The 18,268-nt window shown below is 40.7% G+C and overlaps 1 protein-coding gene and 1 non-coding gene across 2 annotated transcripts in view; both read left to right on the top strand.

The window, feature by feature from the left end:
* Positions 1 to 2,063: 2,063 nt before the first annotated feature.
* On the top strand, positions 2,064 to 2,198 carry LOC144218229 (U4 spliceosomal RNA). The gene has a single exon (XR_013331089.1). It is a non-coding gene; the product is annotated as a U4 spliceosomal RNA (small nuclear RNA).
* Positions 2,199 to 13,844: 11,646 nt separating this feature from the next.
* The window catches only part of ANAPC7 (anaphase promoting complex subunit 7), a 21,340-nt gene continuing 16,916 nt past the window's right edge, over positions 13,845 to 18,268 (top strand). The window contains exons 1-2 of the mRNA XM_077747930.1: positions 13,845 to 14,035; positions 17,983 to 18,169. Coding sequence (XP_077604056.1) covers positions 13,935 to 14,035; positions 17,983 to 18,169 — 288 coding nt within the window. The 5' untranslated portion in view covers positions 13,845 to 13,934. The remainder of the gene's footprint in view (positions 14,036 to 17,982; positions 18,170 to 18,268) is intronic.

Raw genomic sequence — 18,268 nt, 5'->3', positions numbered from 1 at the left:
ATATATATTATATATAAAGAAAATATTATAGTGTGATTCCATCTTTGTTGATTTAATCATATGCACTCCAGGAAAAACTTTGGGAGCACACACACCAAACTGTTAACAGTGATTATCTTGGGATAGAAACAAAATTATAAAGATGTGTCCCTTCTAAGTGATGCATACTATAATTCAGTCATATATATGGTACCTTAATGACCAGAGGGAGAAAACGCCTTTTTCAAAAAGAGGCAGGAGCACTTGACTGGCTCAGTCAGTGAAGCATGCGACCCTTGACCTTGGAGCTGTAAGTTCAAGCCCCAAGTTGGGCATAGAGATTGCTTAAAAATAAACTCTTTTTTTAAATAATAAAAAAAAAATTGGTAGAAGACCAAATACTAGAAAATTTAACATTAGCCAAAAACAAGGAAAGGACAGCAATCATCTTGCTTTTTCTTAAGCATCCTGTTTACATTTATCATTTTAATTTGCCACTAATTACTGTCATATGCATAGGAAGGTTACAGTACGTGAAAATACTCAATAAGATTTATGAGGATTATTTTATTTTGTGTTTTCCTTTTCTCCAAAATTACGAGTACTGAAAACCTTAATGAGTTCAGAGCTGTGTCCAAAAGGATGTGATACTACCATGTCAAAGCCATTTGGTTTGTCTCTCCCTTCATTTTGTTTATAGAAATTTGGAAGAACATTCCATTAGGAAAGTATAATGTTAGGGCTACATCTGTTCTGTGTTGATGTTGAGATAAATCATCAGTCATGATTTTCTTCTTTGCTTTTATACCACAGCTCCAATATACAGGTGATCTGGCAGTATACTAAACACTTTACATTTTAAAATTCTCTTTAACCCTTGCAAGAAATATTGTGGCAGATACAAGTATTCTCCCCTTTTCCAGGCGAAGAAGCTGAAGTGTACAAAAACTAAATAACTTGACCAAACACACACCTGGGAGTTGGCAGAAATGGTGATTATACTTGAGGCACTTTGGGTGGCTCAGTTGGTTAGATGTCTGACTTCAGCTCAGGTCATGATCTCGTGGTTCGTGAGTTTGAGCCCTGCACTGAGCTCTCTGCTGTCAGCACGGAGCCTGCTTTGGATCATCTGTTCCCATCTCTCTCTCTGCCCCTCCCCTACTTGTCCGCTGTCTCTCTTCTCTCTCTCTCAAAAATAAACATTAAAAAAAAAAAAAAACACCTTAGTCTTTTTGAATCCAGGGCTGTCCCTCCTGGCCATTTTAAGATGTTTGCTGTATTCAGGCAACAAGACCAGGAGATTGCTCTGTTTATTCTGCTGTGCCAGCTACTGAAAGCATTTACAGGAAATGTAAATATGAACTCTCCTCTCCAGGATTTAACCATGTCATGAGAAATGTGTGTAACAAGATAGAACCAAGAAACACTGAGAGATTGGCATTACTGCCCAGTACTGTAGGAGCTCAGACACTGTTATAGCTGAGGTCAGCTGCAGAAGATTTACTGTAGATGGCATTTAACTGACTTTAGAACAAGTGAGCCAGGGGCGCCTGGGTGGCTTAGTCGGTTAAGCGTCCCACTTTCGCTTAGGTCATGATCTCGCGGTTCGTGGGTTCAAGCCCCGCGTCGGGCTCTGTGCTGACAGCTAGCTCAGAGCCTGGACCCTCTTTCGGTCTGTGATTCCCTCTCTCTCTGATCCTCCCCTGCTCACGCGGTCTCTCTCTCTCTCTCCTAGAAATAAATAAAAAACATTAAAAAAAAAAAAAGAACAAGTGAGCCAGATTGAGCGGGCTTGATGAAAAAACGGCATTGAGCCAGCAATGTGGTATGACCAAGCCTCCTGTGAAGGAAACCTTAGGGCAAAGAGCATGATAGGGAAGAAGCTGCCATAGCAGGAGGTGTGTCTCACATTTTTTGAGAACCAGGGTCAAGCTTAGAACTTTCAACTTTATTCTATTCGCAAGACAACAGGACACATTCTCCATACAAGGACACCATTTTGGTCTTATCTATCACCATGAGAACTATTTGTCCGAGCGACTATCATTTTTCCTGCTCTTTTTTTTTCTTTCCAAGCCATTCCAAGCTTTGCGCAGTGGCAGTATCGTAGCCAATGAGATTTATCCGAGGCGCAGTTATTGCTAATTGAAAAGTTTTCCCAAGCCATTCCATAGTTTCTGCACTTGACTCTCAAGTGCTTTTTTTAAAAAAGTTTTATTGAAACACAATTTAAATTTTATATAATTCATCCATTTGGAGTATACAATTCAATGGTTTTTTTTAGCATATTATCAATTTTTGTATATAACATAAAATCTTCATTTTAGCCATTTTAAGTGTGTAATTTGGTGGCATGAATTACACTAATAATGTGCAACCATTACCACTATCTATTTCCAAAACTTTATTACCCCAAACAGAAACTCTGCACCCGTTAAATAATTCCCCACGGCCCTTCCTCTTAACCACTGGTAACCTCCAATCTACTTTTCTGTGTCTGGATTTGCCTATTCTAGATATTTCATATAAGGGGAATCATACAATAATTATCCCTTTGTGACTAGCTTCTTAGCTTGATGTTTTAGGGGTTCATCTATATTGTAACACTTATCATAACTTGATCATTTTTTATGGTTGAATAATAATCATCGAATAGATGGACCACATTTTTTAATACATTTATCTGTTGGGTTGTCTCTATCTTTTCACCATTATGAATAATGCTATAATGAACACTGGTGTATAAGTGTCTGTTCAAGTTCTTGTTTTTCAGGATGCTTTAAAAAACAAATCACTCATTTGCTATTTTGTCACAAGTCCTTGTAAGACTTCTCTCTAGGGGTGTGTGGGTGGCTCAGCCTGTTAAGCATCCAACTCTTTATTTCAGCTCAGTTCATGATCTTGCAGTTCATGGGATTGAGCCCCATGTCAGGTTCTGTGCTGACAGCATGGCGACTGCTTGGGATTCTCTCTCTCCCTCTCTCTCTGCCCCTCCCCTTCTTGTCTTCATCTCTCTCAAAATAAATAAATAAACTTAACAAAAAAAGACTTCTACACATAGATCAGTGGCCAACTAATCTTTGACAAAGCAGGAAAGATTATCCAATGGAAAAAAAGAGTCTCTTTAGCAAATGGTGCTGGGAGAACTGGACAGCGACATGCAGAAGAATGAAACTAGACCACCTTCTTACACCATACACAAAAGTAAACTCAAAATGGATGAAAGACCTAAATGTGAGACAGGAAACCATCAAAACCCTAGAGGAGAAAGCAGGCAACAACCTCTTTCACCTCAACCGCAGCAACGTCTTGCTTGACATGTCTCCAAAGGTGAGGGAAATAAAAGCAGAAGTGAACTATTGGGACCTCATCAAGATAAAAGCCTTCTACAATGCAAAGGAAACAATCAACAAAACTAAAAAGCAACCAACAGAATGGGAAAAGATATTTTAAAATGACATATCGGATAAAGGGTTAGTACCCAAAATCTACAAAGAACTTACCAACTCAACACCCGAAAAACAAATAATCCAGTTAAGAAATGGGCAGAAGATATGAATAGACAATTTTCCAAAGAAGACGTCCAGATGGCTAACAGACACATGAAAAGATGTTTAACATCACTCATCGCCAGGGAAATACAAGTCAAAACCACATTGAAATACCACCTCACACGAGTCAGAGTGGCTAAAATTAACAACTCAGGAAACAACAGATGTTGGCGAGGATGTGGAGAAATGGGAACCCTCTTGCACTGTTGGTGGGAATGCAAACTGGAGCAGCCCCTCTGGAAAACAGTGTGGAGGTTCCTCAAAAAATTAAAAATAGAACTACCCTATGACCCAGGAATAGTACTTCTAGGAATTTATCCAAAAGATACAGGAGTGCTGATTCATAGGAGCGCATGTACCCAATGTTTATAGCAGCGCTTTCAACAATAACCAAATTATGGAAAGAGCCTAAATGTCCATCAACTGATGAATGGATAAAGAAGATGTAGTTTACATATACCATGAAATACTACTTGGCAATGAGAAAGAATGAAACCCTGCCATTTGCAGCAATGTGGATGGAACTGGAGGGTATTATGCTAAGTGAAATAAGTCAGTCAGAGAAGGACAGATAGCATATGTTTTCACTCATATGTGGAAGTTGAGAAACTTAACAGAAGACCATGGGGGAAGGGAAGGGGAAAAAATAGTTACAAACAGAGAGGGAGGGAGGCAAACCATAAGACACTTCCAAATACAGAGAACAAACTGAGGGTTGATGGGGTGGGGGTCAGGGGAGAGAGGAGAATAGGTGATGGGCATTGAGGAGGGCACTTGTTGGGATGAGCACTGGGTGTTGTATGTAAGCAATGAATCATTGGAATCTATTCCCAAAGCCAAGAGCACACTGCATACACTGTTATGTTAGCCAACTTGACAATGAATTCTATTTTTAAAAATGCAACTGTAAGTTGTAACAATATCATGTTATGAAATAAAATATAAATAAAACATTAAAAAAAGACTTCTAAATCATTATCTGGCTGTCTTATATTGCTATTGAAGTTTTTTTACACAACCATAGTCCATGCCTATCAGCACTGTGCCCCAATGCCTACAGAGGTAAGATGCATGCAATAGGCACTCAAATATAGACTGAATGAATGAAACTTTTGGAGGGTCAAGACAGACTGCTTCTCACACAGTAAACACATAGTAAATATTCATTGAATTACTATATTTAAATTTTCAAGCAGAGTAGTGAGAGGAAAAATCAGGATTCTTAAAAGATTGGGCAAGAGAATAAAATTAGGGTTTTTATATGATTGTGTTATTTACATCATTGTACTAAGTGGATTGGAGTGTAGAGAGATGGGAGAGAGATATATCAGGGAGTAAAAAGCTTTATTAGTGGTCCTGATATAAGGGCTTAGTGGGTGTTACTGAGAATATAAGAGTAAGGGGATATTTGAGGGACATTCTAAAACAAGGTTCTGTTTTTTAAGGGTTTTTGTTTCGTGTGTGTTGTTTTTGAGAGAGAGAGCGAGCACATGGGCAGGGGAGGGGATAGAGGATCTGAAGCAAGCTCTGTGTTGACAGCAGGGAGCTCGATGCGGGGCTTAAATTCATGAATTGAATCGTGTGATCCTGACCTGAGCCGAACTTAACCCACTGAGCCACCCAGACATCCCAAAGGAAGATTCTCCTACATTGGATTTAGCAGCTAAAGGACAGGTTGAGGTTTTGAGTCTAGTTGACTTGAAACATAGTGGTGCCTTTGATGGAAATAGGTTGGGTGACAATATAACTTGTCATCCAAGTTCTTGAGTGTAAAAGAGCATGCTATGGTTCTCTTGGCTCAGTAGGCATAAACTGGTATTGTCCCGAAGAAAGTTCTGGAAGTAAGGAGTTGGGCTTGAAGTCATTCGAAAGGGAAGTGGGAGATGAGTTTAATTTTGAGCACACTGAGCTTTTGAGGTGGCTGCTGATGGCCTCGGTGAAATCCAGCAGCAAATACAAATATTTGAAAGATCAGGAATAGAAATAAAGACTTCTAGTGGAATTTGGAAATAGAATTTGATCCCTGAGGCAAATCAGCAGTTATGAATCAGGAAGGAGGAAAGAATTAGCAAAGAATCAGTCTAAGGTTAGTCAGAATAAGAGGTTTGATCAGAAAAGCATGGGAGCCATAGGAGTTTCTTGGAGGGGCTGTTAAATATTATTAAAATCATTAGAAAACTTTATTTTATGGCAGTTGAACACTGACTTGAGCAAGCCCTCTTGAGTTTGCATTTGTATTTGAATGAGTTAGCTGTTCTAGCCTCACTTATCTGCCCATTTCATAAATAAAATGGATACCTTAGCACCCAAAATATTCCCTTGCCACCCACTTTTACTGAAAAGGAAGAAAATAATTTAGAAAGATGGCCATATGCATTCCCTCCAAATTCTTTGACCCGAAGTTACTTTTCCACTTGAAAAGAAGGCTGTCACTGCCAGGAGACACTTAAGAGATGTTAAGTAATGTTTCCCTTAGAGCAATTTACAAGTGTTGTGTTTTTCTCCTTGTACAAAAGACAGATCTAAGAGAAATGTCTAATGCAGCTGGGAAACATTTCAATTCTTAGGAGGCTGCTGAACACTTAGAAACGAACTTAAGTGGAACAGAACATTTACATTTATAAATTGTCCCTCCAAGTATCTGATTCAACACCCCACGTTATCCATGGTATTCACATCATTCAACATCTAAGTGGCTTACCTAAAAGTTCAGGGCCAGCTGTTCATCTGCTTACATCAATTACCATCCCAGAGCCTCAGTTTCCTTACTGATAAAATGGAGATTAAAGGTGAGATGACCTCTAAAGTCCCCTCTAGTTCCAAAATGATCATTTTAGAAGAGGATTCCATGAGAAAGAGGAGGCCTTGTCTTGGGTGTATCTCTTGAGTGTCCCAAATTAGTTTTAGCGGGATACATGTCCTTTAAACAATATTAAAATCAGTATTATCTGACTTCCATTAGGTTAATGGAACTTGACCATAAATTTATTTTACTTTGGGTTATTTAATTTTAAAAAGGATTTGGAGGGGAGGGCCTGTGTGGCTCAGTTGGTTCAGCGCCCAACTTCTGCTGAGGTCAGGATCAGCTGTCAGCACAGAGCTCACTTCGGCTCCTCTGTCCCCACCTCTCTCTACTCCTTCTCAGCTTGTTCTCTCTCTCTCTCTCTCTCTCTCTCTCTCTCTCTCGCTCTCTCCAGCNNCTCCTCTCCCTCTCAGCTTTTTCTCTCTCTCTCTCTCTCTCTCTCTCTCTCTCTCTCTCTCAAAAATAAACTTTTTTTTTTTTTAAAGGATTGTAGGGGCGCGCCTGGGTGGCTTAGTCAGTTAAGCATCCAACTCTTAATATCAGCTCAAGTCATGATCTTACAGTTTGTGAGATTGAGCCCCGCATTAGGCTCTGTGCTGACAGCATGGACCCTGCTTGGAGTTCTCTCTCTCCCTCTCTCTCTGCCCCTCCCCAGCTCACACACTCTTTTTCAAAATAAATAAACATTAATGAATACATAAATAAAAAGGATTGTAAAAATTTCCAAAGGAGCATTCTCCTTTGTCTCTTTTTTTCTCATAAAGTTTTCATTTTGTGATTCTTTCTGTGGGTTTTTCAAATGCACAGGTGTGTTTTGGCACTATTTCTTTATAGAAATTATCAACTTTTCTCCTGCCATTTAGCTGGTGATATATATGTTCTCCTTCATTCCTATCAACATATAAACATGTTCTACTTTCTTAAAATCCTTAAAATCCTCTATTTCATTTTCCCCATCTGCTACTACCTATTTTCTCCTTCCCTTTACGTTTAGACTTGATATTTAAATGTATACATTTACATTTCTGCTCCATTTTATTGTGGGGGGTGTGTCCTGTGCATTTCAGAATGTTTAGTAACATTCCTGGTTTCTACCCTCAGATGCAAATTATCCACTGCCCCCCCCCCCCAAAAGGTCTCTAGACATTACCAAATGTCCCCTAGGGACATTTACACTGCAGCAAAACTCCTCGAAAGAAAGATCTACCTTCACTGTCTCACATTATGTCCTCCCATCCTCTCTTTTTAAAAAAGTTCTTTTTAATGTTTTTTTTTTTTGAGAGAGAGAGAGAGAGAGAGAGCGTGAGTGGGGGAGGAGTAGAGACCACAGAATCAGAAGCAGGCTCCAGACTCTGAGCTGTCAGCACAGAGCCTGATGAAGAGCTCGAACTCAAGAGCTGTGAGATCATGACCTGAGCTGAAGTTAGATGCTTAACCGACTGAGCCCTCTTCCCATCCTCACTTGACCACTACCCTACAGAAAATGTTCTTGTCAGGGTCACCAGTGACCTCCATGCTGTTAATCTGATGGCCATTTCTCATCTCTTTTGATCTCTTATCGGCACTCTATATATACAGTTGATTATTCCTACCTTCTTGGAACCATATTCTTCATTGGGTTCCAGAACACCACTGTCTTACTTTTCTTTCCACCTCACTGTCTGTTCCTTCTAAGTCTCCTCTACTGATTTCTTCTCTTCTCTCTAACCACTTAATGGTAGGATGCCTCAGGGGTAACTATGTGCCAAAGCCAGTTACATTTTAAGAAATCAGTATGTTTGGGCCACATGGGTGGCTCAGTTGGTTGGGTGTCCAACTCTTGATTTAACAGCTCGGGTCATGATCTCATGGTTCATGGGCTCGAAACCCACACCGGGTTTTGCACTGACAGCTTGGAACTCTCTCTGTCTCTCTGTCTCTGTCTCTCTCTCAAAATAAATAAATAAGCAATTAAAAAAAAGAAATTGGTATGTTTAAAGAACTGTGCTGGACTCTGGGGCGCCTTGGTGGCTTAGTCGGTTAAGCGTCCGACTTTCGCTTGGGTCATGATCTCGCGGTTCATGGGTTCGAGCCCCGCGTCGGGCTCTGTGCTGACTGCCAGCTCAGAGCCTGGAGCCTGTTTCAGAGTCTGTGACTCCCTCTCTCTGACCCTCCCCTACTCACGCTGTCTCTCTCTCTCTCTCCTAGAAATAAATAAAACATTAAAAAAATTAAAAAAAAAAAAAAAGAACTGTGCTGGACTCTTAAGACTATTGGCACCTTACAATTGGCCATGGTAAAATATTTACACCATGAAAACTGGCAAAACCTATGATTCATGGCTTCCACCTCACCAGTTAAACATTTACCTGTTTATCAACTGCCCAATCCTCAAACCTGCCCAGTACTTCTAACTACATTCATCCACTTGGTGATCTTATCCAGTCTCATGGCTTTAAAGACCATCTTCATTCTTCATGAAATCAAATGCAAGGAGTAAAAAAAAAAAAAAAAGGGAGGAAGAACTTAGACAGTTTAAGAGACATATCAACCAATTGCAAGAATCAATCCTTCTTAGATCCAGATTGGAACAAACCAACAGTAAAACAAACATAAATGGAGGCAGAGATTACATAATCTTTTCTGTCTGGCTTGCTTCATTTAGCATGATTTTATTTTTAGCATAATATTTTTGAGATTCACTCATGTTATTACTAGTAGTTTGTTTTCATTTTTGATTTTTTTGCTGAATAGGATTACACTCCATGGATATACCGCCTTTAGTTTATGTAGTCATCAGTTGGTGAACATTTGAATTTTCTCCATTTTTTAGAAATTATTAGATGTGTTTTTAATTATGAAATATTTTAAATGTAGAAAAAAGTATAACAGCAACCATTTATATACTGTTAGTGTGTGCTAGCCGTTGGTCTAAGTGTGTTAGATACAGTGGTGTATATAGAATGTTTGACATCCAGAACAGGTCAATTTTTACATCCTCTCCACTTCTTTCTTCTTCTCCTCCTCCCCCTTCTTCTTCTTCTTCTTCTTCTTCTTCTTCTTCTTCTTCTTCTTCTTCTCNTAACAGCAACCATTTATATACTGTTAGTGTGTGCTAGCCGTTGGTCTAAGTGTGTTAGATACAGTGGTGTATATAGAATGTTTGACATCCAGAACAGGTCAATTTTTACATCCTCTCCACTTCTTTCTTCTTCTCCTCCTCCCCCTTCTTCTTCTTCTTCTTCTTCTTCTTCTTCTTCTTCTTCTTCTTCTCCTTCTTCTCCTTCTTCTCCTTCTTCTTCTTTTGGTAAACTTTATTATTTAGAGCAGTTTTAGCCTCAGAGTAAAATTGAGTGGGGTGTACAGAGAGTTCCCATATACCTCCTGCTTCCCCACATGCACAGCCTCCCACACTATCAACATCTGACATCAGTAGAGTACATTTGTTACAAACTGATGTACCTACAGCGACACATCATTATCATCCAAAATCCACAGATTACTGTTAAGTTTCTTTGACTGTTGTACATTCTATGAATTTTGACAAATGTATCTGCCATTACAGTATCATATAGAAATTTCATTGCCCTAAAAACCCCCTGTGCTCCACCTATTCCTCCACCCACCACACCCCCCCCCCAGCAACCAATGATCTGTCTCCAGTCTCATCTTTTCCAGAATGTCATACATAGTATGTAGCCTTTTCAGATTGGCGGCTTCTTCTCCTTCCCCTTCCTCCTCTTCTTCTTCTTCCTCCTCCTCCTCCTCCTCTTCTCCTTCTCCTCCTCCTCATCCTCCTTCTTCCTCTTCCTCTTCCTCCTCCTCTCCTCCTCCTCCTCCTCCTCCTCCTCCTCCTTCTTCTTCTTCTTCTTCTTCTTCTTCTTCTTCTTCTTCTTCTTCTGTTTATTTATTTTGGAGAGAGAGTGCAAGCAGGGGAGGGGCAAAGAGAGAGGGAACAGAGGATCCAAAGTGAACTCTGTGTCTGTGCTGACAGCAAAGAGCTTGATACAGGGCTCAAAGTCACAAACTGAGATCATGACCTGAGCTGAAGTCAATGCTTAACCCACTGAGCCACCCAAGCGCCCCCTTCAGATTGGCTTCTTTCACTTAATAGTATGAATTTCTATTTCCTTCATGTCTTTCCATGGCTGCGCTCCAGCAACTGACAAATAGGTTTATACTGTTTATGGAACACGGATATTCAAAGATGGTCAGTTTGTGTGTGTGTGTTTTGTTTGTCTTTGAGAGAAAGGAAGAGGGAGAATCTTAAGCAGGCTCCACACCCAGCTCAGAGTCCCATGTGGGGCTCAATCTCGCGACTGTGAGGTCATGACCTGAGGCCAAATCAAGAGTTGGAGGCTTAAGTGGCTGAGCCACCCACATGTCCCCAAAGATGCTCAGTTATGACAGTCATTGACAAGTTTGCAGAAACTGTATCATTCATTTCTTTACTAATCCATTATGTAGGATAAAAGTTCTTAAAATACATTTATGTAGGGGCACCTGGCTCACTCGGTTAAGCATCTGACTTTGGCTCAAGTCATAATCTCAAGGTTCGTGAGTTCAAGCCCTGCATCGGGCTCTGTGTTGATAGCTCAGAGTCTGGAGCCTGCTTCAGATTCTGTCTCCCTCTCTCTCTGCCTCTCACCTACTTGTGTCTCTCTCTCAAAAATAAACATTAAAATTTTTTAAAAATACATTTATGTAATTAAAAAGTATTAATCTTTTACCCTTTGTGCTATAATAATAGTTTTATTTTTCATTAAACATTTTACTGGTATCTTTATTATTTTTCTTTTCTTTAAAATGTTTTAAAAATGTAAATCCAAGTTAGTTAACATATAGTGTAATAGTAGTTTCAGGTTTAGAATTTAGCGATTCATCACTTATATATAACACCCAGTGCTCATCCCAATAAATGCCTTCCTTAATGCCCATTGCTCATTTACCCACGCCCCCACCCAACACCCCACTAGCAACCCTCAGTTTGTTCTCTGTATTTAAGAGTCTCTTCTAGTTTGTCTCTCTGTTTCTGTATTATTTTTGCTTCTCTTCCGCTATGTTTATCTGTTTTGTTTCTTAAGTTCCACATATTAGTGAAATCATATATTTGTCTTTCTCTGACTGACTTATTTTGCTTAGCATAGTACACTCTAGTTCCATCCACATTGTTGCAAATGGTAAGATTTCATTCTTTTTGATTGCCGAGTAATACTCCATTGTGTGTGTATATGTATGTACATATACACAAATACCACATCTTCTTTATCCATCAACACTTGATGGACATTTGGGCTCTTTCCATACTTGGCTATTGTCAATAGCACTGGTATAAACATTGGGGTGCAGGTGCCTTTTCAAAACAGCACACCTGTATCCCTTGGAAAAATACCTAGTAGTGCAGTTGCAAGGTTGTAGGGTAGTTCTATTTTTAATTTTTTAAGGAACCTCCATACTGTTTTCCAGAGTGGCTGCTCTAGTGTGCATTCCCACCGACAGTGCAAAAGGGTTTCTCTTTCTCTGCATCTTCACCAACATCTGTCATTGCCTGAGTTGTTCGTTTTAGCCGTTCTGACAGGGGTGAGGTGGTATCTCAGGGGTGAGGTGTGGTTTTGATTTGTATTTCCCTGATCATGAGTGATGTTGAGCATCTTTTCATGTGTCTATTAGCCATCTGGATGTTTTCATGTCTTTTGCCCATTTCTTCACTGGGTTATTTGTTTTTTGAGTGTTGAGTTTGATAAGTTCTTTATAGACTTTGGATACTGACCCTTTGTCATTTGCAAATATCTTTTTCCATTCGATCAACTGCCTTTTCATTTTGTTGATTGTTTCCTTCCTTGTGTGGAAGCTTTTTATCTTGATGAGGTTCCAATAGCTCATTTTTTATTTTGTTTCCTTTGACTGTGGAGACATGTCAGATAAGAAGCTGCTGCAGCTGAGGTCAAAGAGGTTGTTGCCTGTTTTCACCTCTAGGATTTTGATAGCTTCCTGTCTTAGGTTTAGGTCTTTCATCCATTTTGAATTTATTTTTGTATATGGTTTAAGAAAGTGGTCCAGTTTTCCCAACACTATTTACTGAAGAGATTGTCTTTATTCCATTGGATAGACTTTCCTGCTTTATCTAAGCTTAGTTGGCCATATATTTATGGGTCCATTTCTGGGTTCTCTATTCTGTTCCATTATCTATGTGTCTGTTTTTGTGTCAATACCATACTATCTTGATGATTACACCTTTGTGATACAACTTAAAGTCTGGAATTGTGATGCCTCCAGCTTTGGTTTTCTTTTTCAATATTACTTTGGTTATTCGAGGTCTGGGTCCATACAAATTTTAAAATTATTTGTTCTAGCTCTGTTATTATTTTTTTCAACAGACCACAAGCTAGCATCATTGTTTAGATGACATGTAAAGTTTTAAGATAATATTTTCACTATTTTCTGGCCATTATTAGTCACTTCATTTCAGGATTTTACTGAAAGTAATTTTTTCCTAACAGTGAGCAGGTGGTCAAGACGCTAAGGAGACAAATCACAGACTGGGGAAAAATATTTGTAAAATATTTTACAGTCCTGATAAAGTACTGTTATCCAAGATACAAAGAACCGTTAAAACACAACAGTAAGAAAATGAACCCGGAGGGGGTGGGGTGGGGCCGGGCTGGTTCAGTTACAAAACGTGTTACTCTTGATCTTAGGGGTCCTAAGTGTGAGCTCCACGTGGGGAGTAGAGATTACTTAAATAAAACTTTTTTTTTTTTAAAAGGAAAAAAGTACATGAACAACCCAAATAAAAAATGGGCTAAAGATTTTAACAGATATCCCACCAAAGAGGACCTACAACTGGCAAATGCGATGCTCAACATCACGTGTCACCAGGGAATTGCAAATTAAAAACAAGTTACCACTACATAGCTATTAAGATGGCTAAAACTCAACCTAGTCCTTATTCACTCTGAGCCAATGAGTCATTTTAAAGGGTAAAAATTTACCCTTTTTCACTCAAGGAAGTTATCCAAAGGGCGAAGCCTGACTTCGGCAAGCACACACAATACCTGAAGGAAGGGGGCGTGGTGCCTTCAGCCTAGTGCGCAAGCCGGAATGTAAAAGCGGTTAGGACTGCCCCTAGCGCCTGATGAAAATATTTAACTCCAGCTGTAGGAGATTCTCCCCTAACTCACCTGTATTGACTTATTTATAATAAATCCATACGTTTTTATTAATTTTTGAGACACAAGTTTCTCTCCGAGCCATCTTATTTCAATTGAGCATGTATTCATACTAAAGTGCCTTTTGTCCCCAGCCCATTGTAAGCCCTCAATAAAGTTTGCAGCTTAGAACGATGACATAATTTTTGCTAAAAACAAAACAAAATAAAACAAAAACAACCCCAAAACCAGAGCATTTCACTTCATAGGATGTTTGGGGGAAGGAACGGAGTTTTTGTGTTTTCTTTTTTTTTTTTTGCTCAGGCACTTCAATAGTTGCCTATTTTCCTGGGGGCGGTGCTGCTTGTGGACCCGATGGACCCCGGAGAGGCCGCCATTTTGGAGTCTTCCCTAAGGAGCTTCTACCGGCTTTTCGCGCCTCTGCCGCCGCTGCCAGCGGCCTTGCCGGGCAGGATGAATGTGATAGACCACGTGCGAGACATGGCGGCCGCGGGGCTGCACTCTAACGTGCGGCTCCTCAGCAGCTTGTTACTTACAATGAGTAATAACAACCCGTGAGTTGAGGCGGGGAGCGGCCTGGGGCTGAGGAGAAAGTGGCTCCGGTTTGGGAGCGGGGGCTGAGGGGGCCTGGGGACTGGCGGGAAGAGCGACCGCGGGCCTCAGCTGAGGTTTCGGGGTCAGCGAAGGCGTCGTCAGGCGGAGCCGATCTGGGAACGCAAGTTGAGTTCAGTCGGTCTCTGCGCTGTGCCAGACGCTGGGATGAGCTCCCTGAGGGGAATGTGGCGAGTGGCGGCTTCGAGAAATGGAAGGCGGAGGCTCTGAGGGCGAGCCTGGCTAGGGTTTCCCGAAAGTTGGGAGCGGCGGGTTTCCTGAGGCACCTGTCGCCCGGCAGAGCGCCTGTCACTTCCCTGGGCTGACTCCTCTCCCTGGCTTTTTCCCGAAGAACGTTTCCTCGCTCGCTGCGGCTCAGAAAGGCCCAGTCTTATACCTCGTCCCCCATCCGAGATTGATTTTTTCCCCCCTTGAATATGTCAGAAGGGGCCTCTTTCTGGCCTTCAAAACCCCTGAAAACGGGAGACTGACGGGTGGGAGTGGCGCCTTTTTAAGGACATGCAGTGGCCCTTTCTTGTTTTCAGAGCTGCCCTTTCTCGAGTCTTATGACGGCTGCAGCACAGGGCTGTTTCCAGCCTGGAGTGCGCGTTGCCCCCCTGCTTAAATTCCCCCCGTTGCACTTGAAATTCCTTCCCGTGGCCTCCAAGACCAAACATTGTCTCCCCGACCTCCTCTCCTGTCCTCTGCTCACCGAACTTCAGCCTCGCGGGCTCTTTCGGTCACTAGAACACACCAAGCTCAGTTCTCAACTCAGGGCTTTGCATTTGCTGCTCGGCTTGGAGTCCTCACCTCAGCGAACCGTGTCCTCCGTCAGGTGCCCGCTCTCACATCCCTCCCAGAGAACAGCTTCTGTAACCATCCGAATTGTCCCCAACCCTCATTGTTCCATCCCTTTGCCCTGTTTTATATTCTGTGTCACTTTTTTTTTTTTTAATTGATAAAGGTCAGAAGGTGTTCCGTAGCTTCAGGGAGGTCGGTTTGAATTCTGACCTTTTATCATTTATTGTTAAATTTCTTATTGAATTGGCAGTATACACAGTAAAAAATTAAAACTACAGAAGAGTTATGCGGATAACCTAATTTGCAGAAACCTGGGCTAAGTCTAGTTGGTGGGTTAAACTGCTTCTAATTATCCTGTAACATTCGCAAGAACCAAGAGTAATGACTAACTGGTGCATAAATTCCCACGAAGGAAAGTGTGCCTTGACCAGTCACTCAAAACCAACTGCAAGGATCCAGAATAAACACAGAAGGCTGAAAGAGACCAGGACTCCTCACTGTCAACACTAAGTGGATGGTGGTGAAATGACGGTCTCACCGAGTGAGGTCCAGAAGCACACGTGTGGAAATAAAATAGCAGCTGCATGACATGCACTTAACAGGCTTTTCCTTTCCGACCTTGACAGCTTCTAGAGCAGGCCAAATGCAGATGGGTCCAGCCTGAGTAGAAAACTCAATTATGCCACTCACAAGTAGACTGTGGTGGGTCGGACTGAAGACTTAATCAGAAGAACCAAAGTCTAGACATCATGGCTCTCCACTACATGTGTGAATTTGGGCAGTTTTACCTCCCTGAGGTTGTACATAGTTCCTTAGCACTTTCAATAAACACGTGAGTGCTTACTCCACCAAAGCACTGTACTGACCTCCCTAGGTGTTAAGAGTGATTAGAATACAGATCTTAAAAGTTCTTACCACAAGATCTCACCCTACCATATCCATTTTCCGCAGGCAACAACCATTAACAGTTTCTTATGTATCATTCCAGACATAATTTATGGGTGCATAAGTAGGCATATGTGTTACAATATGTAAATATCTGAATGCTTTCTCTTGAGTGTAGCAGTATTTTCTGTCAAGTCTTATTTCTCAGCAGATACAAAGATTCTCAGAATTGGAAGAAATCTTAACTAACTGGACTAAACCTTAAAAAATTTTTAAATGTTTTATTTATTTCTGAGAGAGAGACACACCGTGAGCAGGGGAGGGTCAGAGAGAGAGGGAGACACAGAATCTGAAACAGGCTCCAGGTTCTGAGCTCGCTGTCAGCACAGAGCCCGACATGGGCTTGATTCCATAAACTGTAAGATCATGACCTGAGCCGAAGTTGGACACTTAACCTACTGAGCCACCCAGGAGCCCCAGGACTGTACCTTTTAGTCCTTGAACTTCCTTTGTAATTTTATATCCGGTGTTCAGCATACCTGCCCTTTTTTTTTTAAGATTAAAAAAATTAAGATAAAATTGACATACCATTAGATTTATCCTTTTAAAGAATACATTTCTGTGTTCTTTTTAAAAATTTATTTTTTTGAGAGAGAGGAAGCAATGAGTGGAGGAGGGACAAAGAGAGAAAGAGAATCCCAAGTAGGCTCGACACTGTCTGAGTAGTGCCCAATGCGGGGCTCTATCTCACCACCTTGGGATCATGACCTGAGCCAAAAAAATCAAAAGTCGAATGCTTAACTGACTGAGCCACCCAAGAGTCTCCATTTCTGTGGCTTTAAGTCTGTTCACAGAGTTGTACCACCATCACTGCTGTCTATTCCAAACATATTCATTATCCCCCCAAGAAACTCTGTATCTATTACTAATCACCCCTGACCCCACTTTCTTCAGCCCCTGGCAGCTGCTAATCTCTGGTACCTATTCTTGAGTATCCTTAATTTTTTGAGAAATTTAACTGTTTACACAGTTGACCGTGACTGTTGTTTCATTTTAAATGGCTTTTACTTGTCAAAGAAAAAAGTGTAAATTCCTCTTGTCAGGAGTGGTGGGGAGGTGGAATTGGAGATCAAAAATATTTGCGAGGCGCCTGGGTGACTCAGTCGGTTAAGTGTTCGACTTCGGCTCAGGTCATGATCTCACGGTTTGTGGGTTCGAGCCCCATGTCAGGCTCAGTGCTGACTGCCAGCTCAGACTGGAGCCTGTTTCGGATTCTGACCTCCCTCTCTGACCCTCCCCTGCCCTCTCTCTCTCTCTCTCTCTCTCTCTCTCTCTCTCTCTCTCTCTCTCTCAGAAATAAATACAACGTTAAAAAAATTAAAAATATATGAGTTTCCCATTAAGAATGGTGGCCAGATTCTGAGCAATTATGCTTGTGAGCAATGTTTAACATTAGTGAAACAGTTTTGAAACATGTTGGTTCTTTTACACTGTCCTTATCCCTGTAACTCAAGGAGATAAGAATTCTTCTAGTGTTAGTATAAGTTTACTTTAGTATTTAAAATTAGGAAAAAAAAAAGCTTCATCAAATAAAGCTAATCCTCTTTCTATCCCACTCTATCCCATTGGCTTATTCTGTTCTATTTCCATACTTTAGTATTTTAGTATTCCTTCTTCAGTATTTGAAGTTTTCAGTTCCTTTGAAACCTCTTTTCATCACTTTCCTAAAAAGGTTTCAGAGGGTGAGGTTTCTCTCTTCCAGGTTGTTCAACCCTTCTTGGTAGTAGTTAAGTCATTGTGATTTTTCTCCTTTGTCTATATTATGCTAAAAACTGATGTTAATAAAAGAAAGTATGAATGTATATCAGGTTTTAATTTAAGAGGGCTTGGACTAAGGAAGGGGAGGAAAAAATGTATAACATTTCTCTTCATATATCTGTGTATTATTGAATTTGATTTAGAGGTATCATTACTTTTTTAGTATATAAAGGAGAAAAACATTAAAATAGAGCAGTTTAAAGCAATTTCCTGGATGTGCTGACCATGTTAGTGTAGAGTATAACTCTCATGCCTCTCATTTTAGGGATTAGCATTTATGGCACATTGAGTTTTTTGTAAACTCATTATATAAGGCTTTATGTTAGGCTTATGCGGACACTAAGGAGGGTGTTCTGCCTAACATTTCAAAATAACCCATGTAGTGGGTATTTTCTTTGTTTTCTAGTGAGTTATTCTCCCCATCCCAGAAGTACCAGCTCTTGGTGTATCACGCAGATTCTCTTTTTCATGATAAAGAGTATCGGAATGCTGTGAGTAAGTATACCATGGCTTTGCAGCAGAAGAAAGCCTTAAGTAAAACTTCAAAAGTGAGACCTTCAACTGGTAATTCCGCATCTACTCCACAAAGTCAGGTAAATGGAGATGGAAGTGTGATCTTTTCTTTTCCTTTTTTTTTTTTTTTTTTTGAGAGTGAGAGACTGAAAGAATTTATGAGACTGTAGACTAGACGT

The sequence above is a fragment of the Crocuta crocuta genome, unplaced genomic scaffold (assembly GCF_008692635.1).
Source record: "Crocuta crocuta isolate KB4526 unplaced genomic scaffold, BGI_CrCroc_1.0 scaffold29, whole genome shotgun sequence".
NCBI lineage: Eukaryota > Metazoa > Chordata > Mammalia > Carnivora > Hyaenidae > Crocuta > Crocuta crocuta.
The sequence above is the reverse complement of the archived record's forward strand: the minus strand, read 5'-3'. Positions and strand labels throughout refer to the sequence as shown.